The 26000-nt window shown below is 36.1% G+C and overlaps 1 protein-coding gene across 4 annotated transcripts in view; it reads left to right on the top strand.

Moving 5' to 3' along the window:
• The window catches only part of LAMA2 (laminin subunit alpha 2), a 334791-nt gene that overhangs the window by 261327 nt on the left and 47464 nt on the right, over positions 1 to 26000 (top strand). For all 4 annotated transcript variants that reach the window (XM_077782207.2, XM_085576525.1, XM_077782208.2 and 1 more), the window contains 7 exons: positions 930 to 1092; positions 5522 to 5732; positions 7191 to 7307; positions 8453 to 8616; positions 11971 to 12109; positions 17665 to 17767; positions 23712 to 23828. In XM_077782207.2, coding sequence (XP_077638333.2) covers positions 930 to 1092; positions 5522 to 5732; positions 7191 to 7307; positions 8453 to 8616; positions 11971 to 12109; positions 17665 to 17767; positions 23712 to 23828 — 1014 coding nt within the window. The remainder of the gene's footprint in view (positions 1 to 929; positions 1093 to 5521; positions 5733 to 7190; positions 7308 to 8452; positions 8617 to 11970; positions 12110 to 17664; positions 17768 to 23711; positions 23829 to 26000) is intronic.

Below are 26000 nucleotides of genomic sequence, written 5' to 3' on the forward strand. Positions count from 1 at the left end.
TGAAAGACTGATTTTCATTTCTTAAATTAAAGATTTAATTTTAAATACTCATAAGTACCCCTGTGACCAGGAACAGTGCCATTTTGGAGAAATCAGTTACTTGGGAGCTCTGTACCTATGGAAGGGCAGCTGTGCTTTTAAAAATTGAAGATGGAACTGGTTGCCATAAATTACCTAGCTGCTTCTGAAAGTGGGTATTCTAATATGCTGTCATGTACTACGGCAGAAAGATTTTAGTCCATCCGTGAGTATGATGTTGTGTGTACAGCTTTATCTGTTCAGAATAATTCAACTGTTCCAAACACATTTACAGTGTACCTTCATATATTCCAACCTCCAGATTTTTCTTTTCCATTTCTGAGTATCTTCTTCTAAACACATGAGTGAGTTTAGACTTCTGTGGATATCTTTCACTCCTGCTTCATTTCCTAAAATTTCACAATTGCTTATTCTTCCTAGCACTGTTAAGTCTGCATGCTAAAAATTACTTATTTTGAGGTTCTCCAAAAGTAATTTAAGCCTAATTTTCATTGCTTGTCCTGCCTGCTCCTTAATTCTACAAGCAATATAGAAAACTATCTTCTGCTTGTTTTGAAGGTTCAGTGCAAATTTTTTCTTTCAAGGGGATGAAGAAGGGAGAAATGTATTTATAATACTGGATACAAAGACTTCTTTAATTATTGAAAAGTGAACTATAATAAAAGGTTTGATGAAACATATATTACTTTCTCATTTTTTTATGACCATTGGATTTGTTACATCTGATTTGACCATCTGATTTGTTGCTGACCATTGGATTAACCATCCTTTATATTTCACAGCAGAAATAACCAATGCAAGTTGTGTTCCATTTGCTGATAGAGTTGACAAGCTTCTCTGTTATTTTTAATTACTAGCTCCTTACATAAATGTATTTTGGTCCCCTGCAGCTGCAAAAGAAGATGCTTTAAAGCTAAATGAGACACTCAGAACTCAAGATAAAACTTTGGAGAAGAGTCTTCCAGAACTGCAGAGTGAAGCTGAAGGAATGGTCATAGAGATGAGAAATAGAGACCTCAGTGTACAAGAAAAAATAGCTCAAGATGAGTTAAAGTGAGTAGAGAGACCCCAGTCTTCAACCTCTAGTGACAATGTCTGACTCTTGTAAATGTGATTGTCATGTTTGCCAGTCAAGCTTAATGGCTGAGGCTTACAGAAATGTGAAAGAAAGCAAAGATCTGTTGATATAGCATTTGCATTTTTGAAAATGCTTACATATGTGGAAAGAAATCCCTAGGAAGTTATTTCCCTGCTCCACAGGTACCATCAACATTTTTAATTGAATTCTAATTTTTCTCAGTTTGTTTTTAGTTTCTACTTCAGATCTGATGAATGGCTTTTGTACTAAAAATTTAATCTGGAAGCTTGGGTTTTTTCCTGGAAAACTAGTTAGTCTAATAAAAATAATAACTGTCTGAAAAGTTTGTTCAATAGTGTAGACATTATAAAGAATATATTGCCATGTTTAGAATGGTGTAGGTCAGAATAAACTATTTCTGTGGCATAGTTCAGAAGCCTGCTGTTTTATTATTTAATTATCTGTAAATAAATGTATATATATTATTATATTGTCAGCTGTTTAAAAAGCAATATGCTAAATGCTGAAAACTTACCTGATTGGGAAAAATACTTGGCTTGAAGTTAAAAATTCTGGTAGTTTGTTATGTCTGTATGAGTAAGACCAGGCATATTTGTAGAGCTGGACTTTGCTCAGCTCTTCACCAGTGCAAAGAACTAGCAGGGAATCCAGCTGAGCAGTGACATGGTCCATTGAAGTTGTGATGGATCAGAAAACTGTCTGGGATAGAGTTATGCGGGCCTGAAAATCTCAGTTGTCAGATGCGTGCATACTGTAAGGAGATGTAAATGGAATACAAAATTAGCTGAGAATTCCAAGCAGTTTAGAATCAGATTTTCTCTGCCTATCTTAGACTTTATAAACCAGATCATTTTCTGGAAATCCTGTTAGTGCAGTATTTCTTCCAATAACTGATAGCTCTTCTTTCTATTCTCTTGAGAAAGAATATATTGCAAACTTATTTGTGAGCAATGTTTTATTGCTTTTTCATCTGATTCCACTGAGTCTCTTCAATGCCTTCTCTACACACACGCAGAAATAAACCAGAAAAAAGCAGAGAATAGAAGAATTTAGCCGAACCTTTGAAAGCGCTGCCTGCAAATTTAGGACTGGCTGGAAAAGGTCCTTTCAAACAAGGTGTTATTAGTCCTCAAATGCTACAGACAACATAAAACTGTCTGACTATGATGAAATAATTTCCCACTCTAGCCCAACAGCTAGAGTAAAAAATGCAGCAGGGGTTTGGTTTTTTTGATTTTTTTTTTTTTGAGGGACAGAACTTCTGTCCTTCCTCTATTCTTTCTGAAATGTACAAAGCAGGTGTTTAAATTTCTTGATATAGGAATGCATTGTATACCAAGAGATACATGACTATATTCATTGATTTCAAATAAAGTGTTATCTTTTATCTTAAGGATAAGGTTACCTCTTCATAGGCAGTCACTGAGATCCAGGAAATTTTGGCAGTCAACTCAGCAAAAGGAAAATTAGTCACTGTGTGTTACAGGGTAGAGAGGAAAGGACACTGGAGGTGTTTTCTGAAAATGCCTCTTGAAGGAAAATGTTATAAAACTCTTTAAATAGTGGAGTAATATAGTGGATAGGCTACACTCTGCAAGGAAGAAAAATGAAGAGAAATTAATCATTCTTAGAACTCTGGAGGTACAGGTGCATGGGTGTGGATTGCTGTGCTCCACACATGTATGTATTATCTACAGACCCATTTGAAATATTTACTTATGAATAAAGTAAGGCTCTTACAAGCCTCATGATCACTCTGAAGCAGTTAATCGTGCTTACACTCTGGTGAGTTGTCTTTTGTCAGTGATTGTATTCTGTTTTCAGAATTTTGTCCAAGAACAGAATGGCAAAATTCAGTGGATTCTCTCCTATGTTTCCAGTGAATTCTCAAAACTTAAATGAAGAAGACAAATAAAGTTTGCTTGTTTTCATAGATGGCAAAGCTTCTCTTAAATATTCCGTTTTTTCCCTTATTTTCCTTCAAATTTTTCAAATTCAGCTCTTACTGCCTTAGTGTACTGAAATGGCATATTAGTCAATAATTTCTCTCTAAAAAGAGCATATAGAGAAATACACCAGTTGCTGTTCTGAAGTGCCATTATTTTAATATTTATGAAGTATATCTCTCACTGTTTTATGACATTCCTTCATGTTTTCTCAGATGCCATTGAGTTGCTATCAAGGGATGCTGTGAGCCAGAATTCTTTCTTTCTGTTTAGTATGCTGAGTAGCTTTATTTTTGTGTGATTTTTTTCTTCCACTAATTTGTCTGATGGCTTCTGAACCTCTGTGAATTTCTATCATCCACTTTCCTAGGAGAATGAATTGCACAACTCAGCCATACAGTGTTGGAAGATATGCCTCCTATGTTTTGACATTGCTTCCTGATATTTTTTGTTTTGTTTTTGAAGAGACATTGGACAGTTGATCACCTTATACATGCTATTCATGATGTTACAATCCTTATTTCTTCTCCTGGTAGGACAGTTCTAACATATTTAGACTCTCATATGCAGTTTATAGGTTTTAATAATTTTGTCATGAGTTTCTAATCTTGTTTGTTCTCTTGCACTCATTTTGAGTATTCAGACCATTCCCCATTCCATGTGTTAGGCCAGATCTGTGATTGTTTTTTCTAAAACTTCAAGCATTTTATGTAGTTTTATTCTTTTTCTAGGATGGTATCCACTGAAAATAGCATATATAATAGCTATAGAAATATAGCATATTATAAAATATAGAAAATAGCATAGTTTATGTGTACAAGAGAATATTTCAAGAAATGTGGTGCAGTCCAGTCACACAAAAATTCTAAAGCAAGGGATTACATGGAACAGATTGCCTCATACTTCATTAGAAAGAGCAGAGGGGAAATGCACAACAGATCAATATGAAAGTGCTATCTTAGGAGCACCAAGGAGGAGTTTTCAGGTAGACTACTGGATTGATAAGTAGTTTGAACTGTGCTATGAGGCAAGGGAATAAAAGGAAAATCCATCTGTTTTGTACTGTTCCTCCAGTACTGCAGTGTCATAATGGTGTCAAAATTTGCCAGAAGTGTAAGACAGGAGCTTCTTAACAGAAGAATAATGGAGGAGGTATGAGAAGAATCGTGAATTCCTTTCTACACTTCTGTGACAAGGTGTCAATACTGGGATTTAGTTTTTGATTAAATATTTTATCCTCAGAAGTTGCGAATTCATTATGTGAATAATTTTTTTCATCAAAACCAAAGGCAGAATTGATGGGAAATAAAAACTCCAATCCATCTGAGAAAATCCCAAAACTAAGATAACAATTTGACTTCCCTTAGCTCCACTTCAGACCCTTCATCTCAATTATGTCCAGTGTCAGCATATCTTTTCCTCCTTCCCTATATCTTTTGGTGTGCATTTATTTATATGTTTATTTTTAGAAGATTACTAATGGAACTGACTAAAGGCAGACCAAACTGCAGTCATTTTTTAGAAAGTACAGTTCTTGCTTTCCACTCTTCAGCATAATGAAACAGGAAGCAAAACTTAATCTGTCCTAGGTGGAAGCGTGATAAATATCTTCCATAATTATTATCTATCCTACATATTCCTGTTTACTTAGGATTTTTCTTATCTCTAAAGCATCATTTTGGAAATGCCTGAAGTGTCTCTTTTTTTTTTTTTTTTTTTTTTGTTTTTGTTTTTTTTTGTTTCCCCTTGCCCTTGACATATCATTGTATTAACACAGTGGTGTTGCCTTGGGTGAAACTGATTTGAGGCAGGCAGATGACAGTTCTCCAGTCCCTTAAAACAGCAAAATCCATTAAAAATATTCCAAGGTGTATTTTAGATAAGCAAAATTTTTTGACTACTGGAAGTCATAAATCCAAGAATCTAGGTTTAGGTTTTTTTATTTCACCAGAAAGCATTTATGATTTTAACTGTCTAGTCTAAAGCAGTTGTCTGCTTCTAGACAGCTTGAAATTGGTCATATCTACAAATCCTCCTCCGTTCAAGGTAGGAAACTACTTTGTGAGTGAAGGAAGTCTTAGACAAGTTGAAATGTTTCAGAAAACCTCAGTTTGCCAGTCAGATCTCAAGAATGGAAATTAACCAAAAAAATTTTAAAAATATAGTCTTCAATGGAGAATATTTGAATATATTCTGTTTCATAAGTAGGACCTTAGTGGAATTTAAAAATCTCTTTCAAGAAAGGGCTTAAGAACAGCTGTTCTTGCACTTTATTAAGCATGTGTCATCTTGAAAATTACTTTGAGACTTAATTTAATTTAATTTTCTTTGAGACTAATTTTTTTTTTTATTTCATTTGCATATTATTGAGACTATTCAGACTATTTGGTGTAGGGAATATAAACTCAGTGTCTTCAATGGTGGTAATGTATTTCAGGAGTGCAGAAGATCTTTTGGACAAGGTGAAGAAATTATTTGGTGAGCCCAGTGAGAAAAATGAGGATCTCAAAAATGAGGTCCGGGACAAGCTAGCAAGCTACCACAGCAAAGTTGCTGATGCTCAAGATCTGCTAAAAGAAGCTGCAAGTAAAATTTGGGAGGCCAATCATTTATCTGCAGTCAACCAAAAAAATATGACCATGCTAGAGGTGAGTGCTCACAAGTTTTATCCTCAATTACTTTGATTCTGATTAAAGATGGAACCTTTGCATGATGGAATATTGAAACAAAAATATAAGCAAAAAAAAAAAAAAACTATGATAAAAATATAATCATATCTAGTGTAATTTAAAGGGAACATGTTTCTCAGAATGAGGAAGTGCACTGGCTTTTAAAAGGAGAATTACTCACCTGCTTTATTGAAATAATACCATCTGCTTTGTGGAAGGTGCACTGGATTTATTATTCTGTGGGAAATTAAATTCATCCCAGTATAAATAGTCATGTAAAATTCAAAGCATGTGCTCAATATTTAAATAGGATTTCTGCTAAAATCTTTGCTGTCGTATATTTGCTTCTAGAAAACTTACACTTTCATCTCCCTCTCCAACCCCTGGGAAGAAGACTGAAGGGGGTGTGTGGATATTACAGAGTAATAAATCAAACTCTATCCTTGGTAGTTAGCAGCTGTTATAAATTATCTCACTCATAGAAAAGGGGTCTGCTTGTGATTTAATTTAAATTGCAGAGACTTAAAGAGCATATTATACTGTACATTAACAAGCATTTAACCAAGACATAAAGAGCAGAGTCAACCTAATGAAGACAAATGTTTCAGCTCTGTATCTCGGTGAGCTTTCACCTCAAGTACAATATGAGGTTAGAGTTCTGAGACCTCCATTCTCAGCAGAGAACGGTGCTCTTCTTTGAGTTAAGGAAATGCAGTGTTCTGATGAATTTAGGTGATCTCTGTTCTGTGTATTTTCTTCCCAAAAGTTGATGAATAAAGGTTGGACAAATTGCCTGCTATTTCAATTTAAAAAATATTCTCTGCATCACTGTAGCAGAGTGCCTTTCCAGCAGTCCTGCCCACAAGGCAGCCATGGCCTCCTATCAAACTAATCAATGGATCTTGCACAGGAAATTGCTAATTCCTTATTCAGAAGTCCATTCTTACCACACAATATGCAGTAGTTTTACTAGTTGGAAAGCCAGAAATCTGTAGCTTACTCCAAATCTTTTATTTTGCATTCAGCAGTTGATGAAGTACCAGTGGATGGAAGTAGGAAAGCAGCAGAATATTTTTATAATTTTTTTCTTCATTGCCAGCGGTGATTTACAACATGAGGAACTTAAACATCTGGCTAATTATTAGGTCTTATAATTTTGTGTTCATTTTGCAATAGTGCTTCAGCCAATTACCTCTGCTAGAAAGCCACAAAAACCCTGCCCTGTGGGAGGACAATACCCAGCTGGGAATAGGAGGACAAAGGAAAGACACCTTACATGTGCTTTATGGCTGTCACTTTCTCAGCTCTGAGAGCTCAGAGAGTTGCAGAAGAGGCCTTGTGGCATGATGACAAAATGCAGTCTTATACTGAGATGCTGGCATTTGAACTGTTCTGGTAAACAGCTCTTCTTTTTCTTTGTGTGAACTCATCCTATAGAAAAGGAAGCAAGTTGTAGAAGATGGCAGACAAGATGTTGAAAAGACACTTCAGGAAGGGAATGATGTCCTTAATGAAGCTGATGAACTTGCAAATGACATCAGCATAGCTGTAGAGGTGAGTATTTTATCATCCTTACCAGAGAATTAGTACAACAAAACATCATTATGGAAGCAAAATAGATAAATAAAGTAAAACCTATTTTTTCATTGTATTTATCTATATTGAAATATTTTGCATGGGATAATTATTTTTTCCATTGCTGTATAACAGAAAAACTAGTCTGGTGTATAAAAATTAATAATTTGGAGTTTCAAATGATTCATTGGATTACATGTGAGCTAGCTCATAATGTTTTAGGGACACTGCCATTTATAAATGTGGTATTCTGATTGTGGTACTAACGTTATCTTGAGAATTACAGATGCAGCAGATCCATTCACAGTCTCACTGCAACTCTGTAATCTAGGTATAGACTTATCTGCACAAAAACTGTGTATATATCAGAAGGAAACTTCAGAAATAATTTGTTGCCTGTGGCCACAATTTTAAGTCTAGACAGAATCATGGAGAGGATTGAACTCTCATTTTGCATAATATTTTTGAAAATTCTACCTTAGAAGTTATATCAACAGAGTTTGAGATCAGTGTCATAACTACAAAAAAAAAAAAAGTATCTTGAAGTATCATTGGTTCTGAAGAAATTTCCAGCATGCATTGCAGCTTGCCATAATAAATTGAAAAATGCTCTTTGGAGAAATGGAAAAGGAGACACAGTGAGGCAACTTTTTGGAACAGGAATGGCAAGTCTTCAAAAAGCATGGTTCTTACTGAGAAGCTTTAACAAGCAAAAAGACATTATAGCCACTCAAAGGATCCTGAAACATGAAACTTCTGCCACTTATTAGTAATCACTGTGGAACAGAGAAACAATTTCATATAGCTATACATGCATCTACGTTTAGGAAACAAATCCAAATTAGAGTATATAAGCTTTTAAACTGTACAATTCCTTAATTTTAAAAGAAAAGCTTCTACTAAGCTCAAGAGAGACAAGTAGCTCTTGGAATATTGTTTATCTCCTTTCTGCTTTCCAGTCTAGCCATTCCTGTTTCTCTTTCTATACTAGTTCCCTGAAATTTTAATGCATGGGTAAGTTGAGATAATAGCCCACAAGGAAAGAAGAAACACCTGTATATATAGATAAGGCTACAGAATTCTTGCAATCAGAAATTCAAAAGCTTTTGTTTTGCCATTTTCAGTATGTAGAAGGTGTTGCAAATGAGATTCAGCCAATGTCTGATCAGCTGAAAGATAAAATAGATGACTTATCACAAGAAATTCGTGACAGGATGCTTCCAGAAAAGGTGTTGCAAGCTGAGAACCATGCAGGCCAGCTGAATGAATCATCTGCAGTGCTGGATGGGTAAGGCAGATATTCACTGGTAATGCTAAAATAATGAAGAAAAATTGCTTCACAGAACTTGAAGGGCATTCTTCTTCTTTGACATCTGTCACTGGGGGTGTACAAATAACCAGTGATGTGTACAACTACTGAGTTAGTCAATTTATGTATCTCTTGTAAACAGTTGCCTACATCTTGTGATTCTTACAGGCTGCATGGACAGCAGTGCCCTCAGATGCACTGATAACACAGTTTAACTTATCATATGCTTACTGCTATGTTGTGAAAAAAAATAGAAATTCTTCTTAAAGAGCTCACTACATGTTTCCATGTGCATTTGTTAAAAACAAGTAGTGTTTTCCTTTTTAAGATGAACATTTTGGTAGGAGACAACTATTGTGATACTAAATTGTTTACTGTCAGAAGTCCCCCTTAGTGATGGACAGTAATTACTCTACCAGTTTCAAAACTCCCTCCTAAGAAAGTAGGACCAAAATGCTTAAACCCAAGAACAGAAACTTCAGTTTCTGTTTACCGCTATAATAGTCCTAAATATGAGAATTGCAATGCCCTTCATTTATTTGACCACAGCTCTTTCAAAAGAATGATACTATATAACTCATCATGAAAACAGTTTCCTGGAAAGAAGATAAAACAAGGGTTTGTTGGCTTTTTGGAATTTTTGGGGAAAAAGAGAGGGGTGTCTTTTGTTTTACTGCATTCTGTGCAGTTAAGAAAGCAAGCCATAAATAGCAAATGCAATTTACAATAGTAATACTCAGAAATTGACCATGGATATTATGCCTGTTGGACCTGTTCCCAGCATAGCTTCAGAGTTTCATTATTTTATAGAAGCACTGCATGGAAAAAAAAGGGTTTTTAAACATCAACAATCTGCTACTTTTTGCTGCTTAGATTTACCTGAAGACTTGCATATCGCAAAGACTTGTGAGCAGATGCTTAACACAATTTTTTTCTTACCAGCATCTGTAATTTTGAGGAAAATACAGGAAATTAGCTGTGATATTTGCAAAATTACTGGCTTCATTTACAGTGTAGTTACACTACTCTAGACACCCAATGTAATACATGCTTTAAGGTATGTGTAAAATAATGATAGCTATGGTTTCCTAGGTAAAAATGAATTTGAAAATGAGTGACTTTAGTGTCACACCCAACCACGCATAAATATCTGAATGCATGGAAGGTTGTCATGAAGGCACTAAGAGAGAAAATGTAAGCAAAAAAGATAGTGCCTCCTAGTCAGATGTAGGCAAGACAGGCTTTGAGATATAAATTTTTACTATTCAAAAGAGACCTTTTTATGGGTGTTTGTACATGCTTCTGTCTTAATGTAGGTGACAGCTTGGCCTTTAAGGAGCTTAGGGTAGTGTTTAAATGTTTTAACAGCACCATGCATACCTATGTCTGATCCAGATATCAACATCAGTTTCTCAAAAAAGACAATAAACTCTACAGAATCAAGGACATTAAAAATTATGTCTAAAAGCAGAGTGTTCAAAGTATAAATTTCTGATGTGGTCAGATAATATATATTTTCAAAGGACAAAGAAATAGCATGGTCCTGTGTAATCAGGATAAAGCTGTTTACTTCATGCACTGACAATAAATAGTTGTACTTTACAGCCATATACAGTCTCTATCAGTTTGAGGAATTAAAAAGTGCATCTATCTTCACAACTGGAACTTGAGTGTCTGTCAGACAGTACTGAATTTGGTATAGATTGCTGTTTCTTCTTACAGGAGAAATAGAGGGAGAGCCCTGCCTCTCCAGTCACCCTCTAAGGATTCAAATAATATATTGATTGACAATGAGGATGTTCTCTTGAGTGTTAGAACATGGAACCATTCATGAACTTAACCTAGAAAAAAAAATGTTATTTCTGCTGTGTACAAGGAAGCATTAGTGCAGGCTTCTCCCTTATGGCTAATTGCCTGCTCATGAGCAAACACCATTGATATTTGGCAAATTCAGTTTAGGTTTTTCCTAACCAGAAGGGATTTGAGCCATGTTTTTAAGTAGTTCTTGAGCTACTTGCTAAGTAGCTATTCTGGGCTCCACATTTGTCTAACAGGGCATCACAGAAACTTAGAGCAGCCTAGTGAGCTCCAGCCATAGTTGAGGAAAGGGATACACTTTTCCAAGGGTGATGCAGAGGCAGCTCACTCATGCAATTTCTGCAGTAACCTAAAGAGAATCTCTCTCCTTCATGTTGATTCCAGGTTCTACACCTTCTGTCCGCTTTGTCTTCTCTGTGGCATTTTGTAGAAATCAATAAGTAATTGATGCGAGGATCAGAGCCCAGCTATCACAGTTCTCCAGAGAACATACTGGGATGAATTTTCCTTTCTTCCACACACACTTTCTCAATTAATAGTTTAAACAAGCTGGAACAGGTCCAACAGGAGTAGTCTCTATCTCTGTCATATTGCCATATACCTGTATGGCTAGAGAATTTCCCAGAGAGACAAAAATACAACTTCCGATCCATTCTTATCCAGTTCAAGAAGGGATTTTAGCCCATTTACACTTTATTCAGTAAAATCAACATAGGCATTGGTCATAATGACTACTGAGATATTTGTCTTCAAATTCATTCTGTAGGTGCAGCAATTCTTTGTAGAAAATGTTTTAATACATCATACAGAGAGAGTGCAAGAAATGTTATTTCCCCAGCCTGCTGACTAGAAATTCCTGTAGGAAGGAGACTAGCTGAATGCTGTCTCTGCACCAGCAAATACTAACTGTATTTAATCTATTTATAGCTATCACAATGAAGTATTTCACGTAAATTGAACATCACATTCAATATGAACCATTACTACCTATGTTTTCAATTTTGGTCAGCAAAATTAACATTTGGGATTTGGTTTAGACTGTGAGATCTCCTTCAAGACAAACAATTCTGTGTTTGACAGCCAGACCAAAAAATAAATTTTTCAGAGATTCTACTTTAAAACATGTCTGTGATGATCCTTCATGTTCATATAGTGCAGGTTTCCTCAAGTTGCCTGGCTCACCACATAGCCTAAAAACGCACATGATGAATATGTTACTTGTATTAGAGCATTAAGCACAGTGCTATCTTTTCTCAGTGACTGATCTATTTTTATCTCATAGAGCTTCCTCTTTTAGCAAACATTGTTCTTTATGTCTTTCTGCCCAGATGAAATATGAATCCATTAAACACATGATGCCAGATCTCCTGAAATCTCAAATGTAGCATTGCTCTCTAAACACCTTAGAAACAGCCTTAGAAATACAGGCTGTTGTGTTTCAAAATGTAGGATGCTCTGTTCTGTTGAGCTCTGGCAGCAGGTTTAATGGTGTGTTTACTTTCCTCATCCCAACAGAATCCTTACTGAAGCAAAAAACCTCTCTTTCAATGCCACACGTGCTTTCAATGCTTATACTAACATCAAGGATTACACAGATGAAGCTGAAAGAGTTGCCAAGGAAGCCAAGGCTCTTGCAAATGAAGCTATGCAAGAGGTAAGGAAAAAAGAGTAAATCGAGAAGAAAGTTTAGATTTTTTTGTGGAATGTGCTACATCTGATCTCAGATTCATGTTTTACCATCTTAAAACTTTATGTGAGGACCTTTGCCATCAAACATTCTTGTTTTTGTGATCAGAAAGCTATGTCTCTGTCAGAGCTATGTGTACCTTCAGACAGTCCCTATTTGTTCCTAACTCATCATCCTTGCTTTTCTTCCCCATTTTATTTACTTCTTCTCCATTTTATTTACTATCCTTCCTCCTTCTGTCTTCCACCTTTTGGTCCCTGTGTATGGCTCAAGCCAACAGCTTTGAGTCAGGAGTACAGGCCATTTGATATTCAGAAGTTCTAGTTTAGATGCAGGTAATACATTCATTAAATATAAAGAACTCCATACCTTAATTAACTCTTCAACTTCGTTCCCTGAAAATGCTTGGAGACACTTCCCTGCACATCAGATTAACTGCATGCACCTGGCCAGAATTCTAGAAACAGAGACTTGTAGGAGGGTAGTGGAACTTTTATTCACTTTGTGACTTCTGCCAGTTTTTGCAGAGAAATATTATTCTCAGTATGAGGTAGCACATGTAAATTTCCAGAGAAAATGAAGAGAACTTTTAAAAATAGGATTGTAAGGTAAGGTCAGCTCTCCATTCTGGGTCACAATGAGGATCTTGGCTCCTTGATGCATATACTGTGAGCAGAAAACATTAACATAAAATTATCTTTTAGGTCAGATATCAAAGGAGTTAATGGTTAATTTGTGGGAATCAGTCAGAGACCAACAGACATGCACTTCACATGCTTACAGAAATGTGCAGCAGTGACAGCATAATATGAGATTGCCAGAACTTACTTTTGATACAAAACATGTAGATGAGCAGAAACAGCTTGTAGTTACAGCACTTGTACATTAATAAAGGTAGCTTACAGAGAGCTACTTCAGTCAAATGGATTGTGAGAATAGCAAAATCAATCACGTGCTGTGAAGGTCTGTTCTCTATTCATCAGAGGGATAAAGAGCACAAAAAAAAAAAAGAGGCCACTGCACAAAAAATTTTATTTTTATATGCTGTTTACATTTTTAGTGTTTTTTTCAAATAACACTAACTACTATATTTCTCTCTTGATGAAGAAAATTCACCTCACATACTAGTATGTGCTAGTTCTCCCTAAATAGTTCTTTGTTTCAGCAGAATGCCTAATTACACCACAGAAGTAAATAAGGGCCAGGCCCTTTTAGTATTTTCCTTCTCATTAAAATTTAATATGTGCTGTCTTTTTCTCCTTTGATGACTTGGAATGAGGGAGACAGGCATCTGTTTCAGGGATTGAAAAGGGGGAAAGTAGGACACATAGAGCAATAAAGAAACAAAGGTAGAAATTACAGGATGGTGACAGAAGTGAATATATCACTGGATGACTATAGCATAAAGAGAAAGGGGGTTGATAATTTAAGTGATAGAGGTCAACATGGACAACATGGTGTAAGTAGAAGCAAGTGAGTAGCAAGGAAAGAGACGAAAATATTAAAGGTGATGTTTTCAGCATCTCCTTTGCATGTATTCATTAGAAGGAGCTTGGTTTTCTTATAAGCAGTATATGTGAAATGGGGATGTAGTTGATAAGGAAGAAAACTGAGGCAGCTGATGCCTTTTAAATGTAATTGACTTGATATAGAGGTCATTGGTGGCTTGCCATGAAATTGCTGCAGAGCAATAGATTTAGCTGTTATTTTTTAAATGATCATTTCAGGGTTTTGAGGCAGATTTTAAAAATATGTCAGTTGTAAACTACAGTCATAACTTCTTTATTCTATTTCCTTGTTTGTATTTAAAGAGCATTGAATGTTTGCTCAGGCTAGGTGAGGAATTTAACTGCTAACCAGTTAAATCAGGGTCCCACTTTCTGGAGGTTCCGAGGAGCTTTTAGCTGAGCTTCAGCACAAGACCAGGAATGTACCCTCAGTCAGGACTAGGTCTGGAGCACAATGGCTCAAAAAATCTCCTAGAAGGCAGTATTGGTGAATTTGCTCCTAGAAGGCAGCATAATCACCTAGAAACTGTGTTGCAAACTTTTTGAAAAGTTGCTCTGGGGACCCTGTGACATGATGGAGATTATGTCTTTCCCCTTCTTCTGAAAGATGGAGCCATGTTCTCTTCTCTATGAGAGCTATTGTGGATGTCTGTCTTCTGTAAAAGACTCCAGGTTCCAGTGGTGAACAGATAATGGAGAGAAGTGCTGTAGCTCACTATGCATCTCTGATCTTCACCTTTCATATTTGCAGGAAAAATATTGGGGCAGAGGGACAAAGGTTTCCCAACAGCAATGAGCTGGTGTTTGAACCAGAGACAGTAGGGACAGGTTTTGGGTTTAGGTTCTATCCTGTACATCACTGGATCAAATTATTTACAAGAACCTTAGTGATATCTCAAGGGTTTTTTGGGTTTTGGTTTGTAATGGGAAAAAGACTTAATTTTCAAATTAATCTGATGTTGTTAAAGCATGAATGAAAAGATGCTCAAAATCCATCGTGATTACAGAATGCCTGATAAATGACTGGAAAAAATGTATTAAAAATATGACAGAAAAATTCCTCCTGAGGTTTTTATGATGGATTTGCTCTCCCCTTTGAAATCAAAATAAATTCATCAGAAATGAGAAATCTTTAGCATTCAGTCTGTTTCAGCATTCCATTACTTAGGTAGTAACTGATAGGAGTTAGGTTAACATATTCTGGTCATATGTCATTGATCAGAATAATAGTTGTACACTATATATTAAAAAAGTGGATTAGTCTTTGGCTTTTTAGGCTGGGGACTGTAGGAAGCACAGGGGACACATTGAGTGTTTAGGGTCCTGCTTTCTTCTTTGATTTTGACTTTCTTTGTAGGTGGTACCCCAGCAGTTCTGTTGATGTCTGAATTTCCAGCATAAAGCTGCCTCAACATCCTTGTGAGGATGCCCTGAGGTGCAAATAATTTTTGATATCCATCTTCAGGACTGGTAGAAATAGTAGCCCTATCTCTTGCATAAGAGAAAACTTCACAATGTAAGTGTGTGTGAAAAGAAAAAAAAATAAGAACAAGGCAGAACTATTTTTCAATGATTTGAATTAGCACTGAGGCTAAAACCTTGTACCTGTATAAGTGATCCTCAACACTGCCCCAGTGTGTTTATGCCTCTAAACCATGACTGAGACTGGGTACATAACATGGTCCCACTTCTGCCAGAAGACAAAGCAGAGATTCAAACTGCACAGGCTTTGCATGGGGAGGACAGAGGCCATGAAGAAAGGCACAGGGAGAGGAAGACACTAACTGCAGATTATTGATATTTTGGAAGAGACAGAATTAGAACAAATTATATTCTAGAGACACTGCAATTTTCAAATTTATTTTGAATCATAATCTTATTTTTCCTTTTTTCCCCTTTTTTATGTTTTTTTTAACAGGGTTTGTCCTAATTTAGAAAACAATGCCAAAGTCTGTTGGCTGTAAATCCTTTTCAATTATAAAGTGGTTCACCATGACCCATGCTTGCCACAAGCATACAGACTCACCTTACACAAAGTTGTAAAATGTCTGGGTTTTAATTACTGACTTCTTCATAACTTGTCATCTCATGAGCCACATGAAAAACTAGTAAAAAATTACTATCAGATTTCCTATCAGATATCTTAATTAATTGTCATTTTCAAGATTGTTTTTAAAAAATATAATTTAAGGCTTTTAATAAGTACAAGTTTATTTCACTCTGAAAGGGCTCTTCTGGTAGTAACTTTATGCTGAAATCTGTTTCTGGCTAATTGTCAACGCTTGCCCAATTACTGTCCCTGATTTGATGAACTTCTTGGTATTGCATTGTAAATCTGGCCTTACAACTTCACTATAAGCTTCTCCAACAGCCAGTCAGCCCTGCCTAGTTATGTAGTAATAATAATAATAACAATAACAACAATCCTTATTTTTTAAGTCTGTAGTCACAGAGCTACTCTGGGTTCTGTTTCTAGTAAGAAAAGAAATTTTAAAGTATTATCTGATTTGACAGGTGCATCTGTCCCAAAATTTGGCCAAACATTCTTCCTTCTGGAGCAGTCTTTTGCTTCACTGGGTACTTTTGGTTTTTTGGGGGGTTTTTTTTCCTGTTTTTTTAAATATTTTTCTGTTACCAGTGCTGCTTGTTATTATATAGTAGAGAAAAACTATAAGATATAAACTAATTTTTTTCATCTTTTGAATGTATATGTTTTTGTTGTTGAAAGGAATGTGTACACAGCTTAATATTTCAGGTGAGCTTAGAAAATGGCAGTGATGTGTGCCATAGTTCTTAAAATCACATAAAAGCTTATATTTACATCCCATCTAAATACAAGGAATTCTTTAATAGCTCCATCCCTGAGACATGGCAACATATATACCATGAGATACCCCATAACAAAAAGCTTGGTTCTGAATTTTGAAAGTATCCAAAACATTCACTAAGATTTTTAAAAGAAAGAGAAACGGCAAGTTCACTATATGTTCTGTACAGTGTTGTTGAAAAACATCAGAGCTTCAGCAATGCATGAAATGTCACTTCTGGGCTTGCTCATTATAAAAATAATGAATAGCAATAATAATTGTGTCATTTCATTGACACAAAGTTAATTTTTGAGTATATGTATCTGCCCTGGAAAATGAAAAGTAGCTGCTTCTTAATTGCATACCAGTTACAAGGCTATGACCCATGACTAATATAGAATGTTATCTGGCTGTCAGGAGTATTCTCAAAAAATGTATTCAGTATGATGTGTGGCCTGAGTTCAGTCTTACAAACTGAACAGTAAGTGGTTCAGAACCTGGAGCATTTCCTACTGACTGAAATAACTAATCTAATTTAGAAAAATCATTCCATCTATTGATCAGTCTCTGCACTGAAGGTAGAGATGGATGCTTTTCAGGAGATCTTTAAGTAGTATGATATGATGAAGGATGGTTACTTAGTAATAATTTTTTTTCAGATTAACTTCCGTTTGCCCTTCTTTTAAAACTCTATTTCTTATTTCTTTACTCGCCTAGCAATCACAATTCTTTAATTTAACCACAGAGGAATCTCAGTTGACATTATTAGAGTCATCTGGCCTCTGTAGAGTTTCTGTAGCTGCAGTTAGAGAGAAATACTGTATTTCATGGTGTTCTGTCCATAGCTGGAAGGATAAATACATATTTAAGTGAAATATGTTTTGTTTGTTGGTTTTGGACAGTGTTGCTCTTAGAGTCAAATCTGTTTCTGTTTCTTTAAAACTGTAAGCATTGTATCTCTTTATTGAAGTAATCTCTCATATTCCAAAGGGGATCTGACATTCCATTAAAAAAATATTTCTTAGAAAATTTTAGATTTTTTAAATTTTGGTTCTCTTAGACTAATATTATGGCTATGGGATGTAATTCAGAGCCCACTGATGTGCACATAAAATGTAGCTGATTTTTCACTTAGATCATGATCACATGTCTTTTATGGACTCAGACTTTCCTACCTGTTTGACCCTTTGTTCTTCTCTGTCTACAGACATCTGGTCCTCAAGGATCACTGAAGGATGGCGCCAAGAGCTCTCTTAAGAAGAGCTTCAGGGTCCTTAACAGAGCCAAGATGTTAGAAAGTGATGTCAAAGGTATGTGCAGTATATGGCATTCAGCCCCACTAAACAGAGGGGAAAAAAACTGTTGTGAGACTGCTATGCTTCTGATATGAAGAATCCGTATAGGAAAAAATTAGAATTCATTACCTGAAATTGGACACTGTATCAATGAAAAGATTCTCCTGTTTTGTGTCCAGACATAATACAGGAATTCCTGTCCCCTCTCTTTTTCTTGGATAAGAAGGCTGAGAAGGAGGGAATTTAGGTATTCTCTTGCTAACTACAAAAAGGGCAAGAAAAAGTGCACACAGTAAATATTCAAGGCTGAGTTTTAAATTTGTCACAGAGATGATGCATGAATCTTCCCCATCCTGCTAGCTTAGTTAAACTAAGAAACTAATAAGAAACTTGTTTCTTATTACAGTCAAGACAGATTTTCATAATAGATCCCTGTCTTCTATGTTTTTGTATACAAAATTCTCTTTTGCCTCCTGGGAGATACATTAAGAAGAACATACAGCATAAAGGAGGTGATCCATACACCTTAGTCATCTTTTGGCTATCATTGCACTTTTATTTAGTTTTGGCAGCTCTATGATTTCCAACTGCAGAACTAGTTAACAAGTAAACATGATGTTTAATAAGGTCATAAAGCATAATGTTTCATAAGGTCATTAAGTGCATTTCATCGTCATACACTGTTTGAAAGTGAAAACCGTGACTATTTTCTTGTAGCTGAACTGAGGGAAAGAAATGTGTCTGAGTTACTAGTAAATCTTGGGTGTATATTTAGGGTCTTCTTTATTGCAACTCTCTACTTCCAGATTCAGTAGAGATTTAGGGCTGGAAGAACATATTTCAGGAAATATGCTATAGAAAATCACAAGACTATTGAAAGAGGCCAATGTGCAATTTCAGTAGCATGGCTGAGGGGGGGAAAAAAAGATAGTGATTCTTTCTGGAATGCAAACTGCTGTAGCTGACCATGGCTAAGAGACGCTGAAATGGCTGTGCTGGCTCTCCCCAGCCACAGCACTCCAGTGAGCAGACTCAGCACCTCAGAGTGGAGTCCTGGAGTCCACAGCTCTCTGTACCCCCCAGGCATGTGTAGTGCAGTAAAGCACAGTGCCCTGTTTTCAAGGACAAATTAAGATGGTGCCTCTACTGTTCAATTTAACCCTGAAACAAGATATATTGCAACCATTACTGCTGAGAATTTTGAAAAAAGTTATTTTCCCATTGTACCAGTGAAAATTTAAGTTGATAATGGTTTCATAATTCAGAAGAAAATGTCCAAACAGCCTAAAGATTCATAAAGCAAACTTAATGCAAGCAGGCAGCAATGCTTAAAATGCACATATTAAATCTTTGTCTATGTTTTTGTCCCAAACTGAAGGGTAATGAGATGGAGCTTTTTTTAATGCTTCCCGATACATCTTGGAGTGCTTCATAAAGACAAACATTCTGAACTTGAACAGTATGCCTTTTTACATCTAGTAAAACATGTCCATGCTCCACAGCTAGACCCTTGGAGATCAGTTAACCTTGTGCCCAGAATGCAGATGTGTAAGAAAAAAATGCAATTACAGACTTGTATTCCCCACTCTGCTTTTGCACCAAAGTGGTGATATTATTAGTATTGTGAATAACATAGAACATAAGTTATTAGTATTATGAACATAATCCTTTCTGGATGTCTTGATTTTCCCATGAGAGAAATTGAGAGTTCAGTGTCAAACTAATAGGAAGATATTTCCTTAGAATCCTTATAAAGCCACCCTTTCAGAGTCTCAGCTGGAAGTGCAGTGTGGCTAATGGGTACTCTGTAAAGATCTCATAGACAGAACTAATCACTAGCTTAAAATTTCTCTGTCTGCACTACAGGAAGTACATTAGTTTAAGTAATGAAGACACATAAGCCACTCAACTAATATACCCTCCAAAAATTCAGCCTGGGCCATGATAGAGATGGGAGTGTTTTCTTCCTATATTATGACAGTCCCCTGATTTGTGGCCAATTACCTGAGTTATAAAATGGCTGTTAATCATGAAAATGTTTTATATTACCACCAAAGACTGCTGAAACAGTCCTTACAAAGCAGAGCTTGTGACAAAAGCTATTAAAATGGAGATTTAGTAATTTCTTTCTCTGTGGGGTTAGGAGTTAGAAAAAATAAACCTGATGTAAGAAGCAAAATCTGTATGTAGTACAGTGGCTATGAAGGAATTTTGAAATTTGGGCTACCAGTGTATAAATGCTGCTGATAAATGAAAAGTTAAAATAAGATACATAAACTCCTCTTCAGCTAGAGACGGCTGTCAGGTGGCTACTGAAATTCTGCTAACGTAATTTTTTTTGCTTAAGAATTGACAGCTTGAGGGGGATATCTTGTCAGACAACACGTGAATATTTTTAACTAAAACATTTTCCAGCTGATAGGCAGCATATCCAGCCGATAGATCCCTTGTTTGTGTATTCTCCTCTGTGTTGTCTTTCTGCTGATCTGGCATATTGCTTTCACCAGATTATGGCAGTCAGTGCTGAAGGTACTCCTTAAAAAGTTAAACTTGATTAGCTGCATTTCTCTAGTTACATCTCTTTCTCCTGTTTGTTCCTAATGCCAGTTTCTAAGTCTTGCTTGGTTTAGTAAAAAAAGAATCAGCTTGTGACCCATGTTCCTCTTTATAGGATGAGACTGTGGGGAGCAGGAATGCTAATTGGAAGAAGTAGCACAAAGATAACAGAAAAGGATGTATGTAACAGTCAGTTAATTTCTGTCAATAAAAACAGATGCATTTGTTGCTCCTTGGTGTATTTCCAACTTTAGTCTGGTTTTGGGATACATGAATTTGGTAGCATAGCCTTATTGATGTTTCCTTGGACAGTTTCATGAGGAAAAAACTGCATTTATCCGTACTGTCAAATGTTACCTGTTTCCACTATGTTCCTCTATATATTTGTTCCATCATGATGGTGGCACATCATCAGCAATTAACCAGCGACACATATTTCTGTGATCTGCAGAGTCTTGTAAAACCGTGTATCTCTTGTAAATGACTCTCTATAAACAGTAACTAAATTCCTGAGTTCATCTTAAGATGAAATATATGTGCACAGCATTGTTTGTTTTCATTTGACTCCATTCATTCAGAGGAATAAGGGGTCATGCTTTATCCTGTAATGCTCTGTTTAATATAAACAGAAATTGAAAATCTTTGTTCATGTTAACCAAGCCAGCAAATGCAAAGGCCAATACATGCAAAGTCCTTCAGGTTCTCGGTTACTCTTTAGGGTTTAGTTTCAGCAATGCATGACTAGTTTTGCTGATTTGAACAACAAACAGTGCATTTATTGGCATCTTGTGCCATCTCTTTGCAGAGCTGATTAAGTAAAAACAGGATTGAGATAAATTTCTCATGATACTGCTCAACCTACACTTTAATGAGAGTTGACAGTGCCTGGCATCTTTCAGTGCAGACCTACTAACCTCTTCCAAGTCAGATAGGTTCTGCAGTTTGGAAAAACTTAGATTGTAGCTACCTGCATTTTGACAAACCTCAGTAGTCAACTGGAGGATCTTAGGCCTTCAAATCAACAGCTTTTTTCATAAATGCTAATAATCAAAGCATGTAGAAAAGCTGACATGAAGTCAGTTCAGTTTGTGATTTATGCAAGAGATTAGTCCAGTGCTTAGTGAAGATGCCATCTGGATTACAAGATAAGAAACTACTTCAAAATAAAACTTAATATTTCTCTGAAAACAATTTCCTTGAAAAGTTGACACAGGACATAGTATCTCCCCACTTCTCATTGTGTAAGAGCATCCCTAGGAACACTTAATTATGGCTTTATTATTGTAACTAAAAAAAAACCCCACCCACAGTAAAACTGTAGTTGAGGAATTAAAAGAAAAAATATTAAACAGGTAGAGTCTCAATACTCAATTTCAGAACTTCTAGGGAAACTTCCGTTGTTAAATTCCATAAAAAACCAGTTTGCTGCTATGGTTACAAAGCTGAAAACAGAAATCTGGAAACGTGATTCTTCAGAAATATAATCAGGTGATAATTAGCACACTGGATAGGCAGAGTAGAGAGGAGAAAAAGTGATTAATTAAAAGTATCTTACAAAGTTAGAACACCATCACTATAAATGAGTCAAACTTCTCAGAAATATTGACACACTTTATAAACACTAGCATTTCACTAGAAACACCAAGAAATTATCAGGCAGACCATAATTTCAGAATTAAATGTTGGAAATTAAAGCAGTTATTAAAGCAGTTTTTTTGGTATTATTACTTAACAGGAAAGAACTCAGATAAAATCTCAAAGCATACAAGACCAGAATCTCATTAATTCATCCTGGTTTAAAAATATCACATTACCAGTAGCCTCCTTCAGCAATGGGGACATAACCTATCACTTAAAAATAGAGCTGTTTTTAAGGAGAAGAATGATCGTATAATATATGCAATTCTTCCAAACTTTATTCTAGTGTTAACTGTGCCTCTCACACTTCACACAAATGTCCTGTTCTTCTGCAGAACATTTTGCATCTCCAGGTACTCCTGCAGTCCAGTGTGTTGCTCTATTTGAAATAAAGCAAACAGATTTCTTCCTCAACGACATTTCAAAAGGTCTAACAACAAAAGTAGTTCTCATTTAAATTCCATGTGCTGTTTCAGCCTTGCTATAGCCTTCAAATTTTAATTAATAATTTCTTGTAGGCAATATGAATTTTGCTTGATTTTTCTCCTTACAAATTGTTTCTTGCACATCTAATTTTAAGAAACCATACTCTTTTTAGAATCTGTGGAATGTGAACCACATAGGTGTTTATTTTCAATAACCTGTCACATACCTGAAGGTCACAGTCATAGCTTGTCATCCTGAACTTCTTTTCTACAAATTATTCTTCTCTTCCGGCTGCCAAGCTCGGTGATGTTAAATTAGTTTCCCAGTAGGATACGCCTTTAAGGTAAGATATTACCAGCTGTCTGTTCCAAAGAGCTTCATATTGATACAGAGAAATAATGAAAACTGCCCACTACAATAGTAGTTAAAGCACTAACTACATTTTTTTGTGTCAAACTTTACTTCTGAATTTTGGTATAATGTCTGTTTCAGTAGCCATAAAGCTTAGCCGGGATCTCAGTTTTGAGATAGTTTCATTGCTCTGCTAGATATGGTTCAAAAGACCTTGCATAACTTATATTCAAAGTAAATGCTGAAAAATAGGAACTTGCTTGTAAATGAAGACACAAGTTTCAACTGTGATGTACTAAATATGACACACCTGCGCCATTGATTTGTACTGGTCCTTTGATTTGAACCAATTCTTAACTATGAATGTTATTTACTAGGTGGATGTTTTCCCAAAGAATTTAGAATGTTTATTTCATAATAGCCTGTTGTTACTGTATTCATCTCATATTGAAAGTTAGTGATCTTGAATATTTCCTTGGATGTTATCTCAAAATCTTTGAGAAAATCCAAGAGAACTAGGCTCTGGCCACTCTAATTGCAAGAGCAACCTGGCCTAGTGAGTCTTGGTTCTTTCGCACCACATTCAACTCATTCAGCTCAGGCAACCACCTTAAGAAGACAGTAGCTTAATCTAGGAATCAAAACTATGACTGACATCACAACTGTTGAATCTATCAGTGGATCATTGTGTGAATTTGCCTAAATCATAACATCGTAAATTCTTTCCTCTGCACACAGTTGAAAAACCCATATTAAATATATACAACAGTTCAAGGAACTCATGCACTTAGATACTATGCAAGCTGAGAACTTAAAGAAACTGGAGAAGATGATCAGCAGAACAAGTTCTACTGGACTTCCTTATTTACACAATTTGATATCTTAATGAAAAATGAATTGCTTGTTATTATGCATTTTAAATTATGTGCAAAGAAAGAATAAAGAAAATAAAGAGCTAAAGCATCTGTATCATATGCATTTTTTATAGAAAATGATGATAATCTGGACAGCACACAGAACAAGCTGAAAGATGCTGATGAGAAGAATTCCATTCTCTTGAGGTCTTTGAATGAAACGTTAGGAAAGCTTTCAGCTATTCCTAACGGTAAGTTGGAAAAGTGTTGTAACATTTGACTCAATTGTGCTCCTTTGTTTCTTTTTCCATCACTTAACATTTGTCTCATCAATTTTTGTCTGTGTCACACTGGTTCTACTTTGACCACTGGTAACAGCCAGTTATAAGACAAAGGTGTTACAACAGTCTGTTATAAGACAAAGTTGAGCAATGTGAGAGAGAAAATTGAATTGAAAATATTTACATAGTATCAGTTCGAATTTTGGGATGGCAAAAAGTACCATGCTTCTGCAGTTTGCAGAAGGTTTCTCAAAGAAAATAATTATGATATCAGAAATTATTATACACTCCAAGACAAATAGTCTTCTGTTTATATGTGAAAAGTCTTTTTGAAATTAATCTTTAATGAAACACTATAATTTCACCAGTGTAATTTAACCCAAGAAGAAATCTTACTGAGTTTACAGAAAAAGCAGGGTGAAATTTGCTGGGTTTTGTCGTACATTTCTATCCCACTCTCAACATTTCCAGCCACTGTTTGGTGTTGTACATCTTTTTTAGCCTGTGAATTGCTTAGAACTGGAACAGGTTGTCCTCAGTGGACTCTGAAGTGCTGTGCTCTTGTGACCCACCCTGAAGGCAAGGGTGACTGAGGTTCTTATTAATACATCCCTTGAGGTGAATTAGAGTGAAATGACACTGAATGACCAGTGTAGATAGATAGATAGATGTATATGTACATGTATATATACATATAACTATGGCAGGTTAATTTTAGAAAAAATTTGGTTGCAGTAGAAAGGAGGTATGTAGCCATTTTGGGTATTAACTATAAAAAGTATAAAAATGAGAAGAGGGAAGGGAAGGGAAGGGAAGGGAAGGGAAGGGAAGGGAAGGGAAGGGAAGGGAAGGGAAGGGAAGGGAAGGGAAGGGAAGGGAAGGGAAGGGAAGGGAAGGGAAGGGAAGGGAAGGGAAGGGAAGGGAAGGGAAGGGAAGGGAAGGGAAGGGAAGGGAAGGGAAGGGAAGGGAAGGGAAGGGAAGGGAAGGGAAGGGAAGGGAAGGGAAGATCCACATGTGGATCCATCAACAAGACTTGGTTGTTGCAATTTTTATGTCCCTTGGTCGAAGTAATGGTCACAGTCTTGATTCCTCCAGGGTGGGGGAAACCCCACACAACATAAGGTTCAGTGGGTTAAGGTGCCTTCAGGTTCAGGTGGGAACTCCCAGGTACTTTCCCTGGAGGGTGGTTTTACACTGTTTGATGCAACACTGTGGCTCATGTGCTGTTCTCTGGCAGAAGGCCCCAGAAATGAGTCTGGGGTTTTTGGTGGTTTATGACCCCTTCTAAGACATGATTTCTGTTACTCCCACCAGTGTAGTTGGGCCCTTCTGGGCCATCCCCAGAAGCAATGAACACCTTTGGGCCTGTGTGTGAATGTCCTGATACATGCCCCAAATCAGTGGTGTAAGGGAGGATATTGACGGGATAAAAAGCATTAGCCCAGCTCCACAGGATTTGCTTGTTTTTGACCTTTTTCCTAATCTGGCTCAAAAGAAAAAAATCTCCTTGCTAAACAAAGGTTGCTTTATTTTGGGTATCCTCTGGTGATGGGTGAGACACCTGGGCTGTGCTTATGTAAATCAGAAGTTTCATCACCACACACCCAAAAACTCTGCTCCTCTCCTTAGTTTTGGAGTTATCTGACCTCAGCATAGCAACCTGCTGCTTTTGCCAATGGACCATTGCTTGAGTCATTAGCCCTCAACATTTCAGCGTCTCACATATGAACATTTGTCATTTCTTATCGACTATTTTTTTTAAATGTAATACTAATTAAAATCCCAAAGTCCTGGGATGTTAGCTACATTGCATTGTGATAGCAAGGGACAGGGAGCTACATCTCACTTTCATTATAATGAATAGTGAAAGATAAAATTAATGTTTTTAAAATTTAAATGTTTTAAATCATTCTATTTTACTATGAAATTTTTTCCAAGGAGCACTCTATAAATGGAAGTTTCACCTTAAGAAAAGTCTCTGTAGAAAATCTGTATTCTGTCTGATTTCTGATGATCTAGAAGGTTCAGACTGCTAGTAATTCCTTAGCATTAAAAACAATTTAGTATTCATCTTGTACATTTTTGTGGCTTTAAGATTCCAGCTGACTGAAAAGTTTTGGTTTAGATTTAATAATCCTTGAA

The sequence above is a fragment of the Lonchura striata genome, chromosome 3, assembly GCF_050655825.1.
Source record: "Lonchura striata isolate lonStrDom1 chromosome 3, ASM5065582v1, whole genome shotgun sequence".
NCBI classification, from domain to species: domain Eukaryota; kingdom Metazoa; phylum Chordata; class Aves; order Passeriformes; family Estrildidae; genus Lonchura; species Lonchura striata.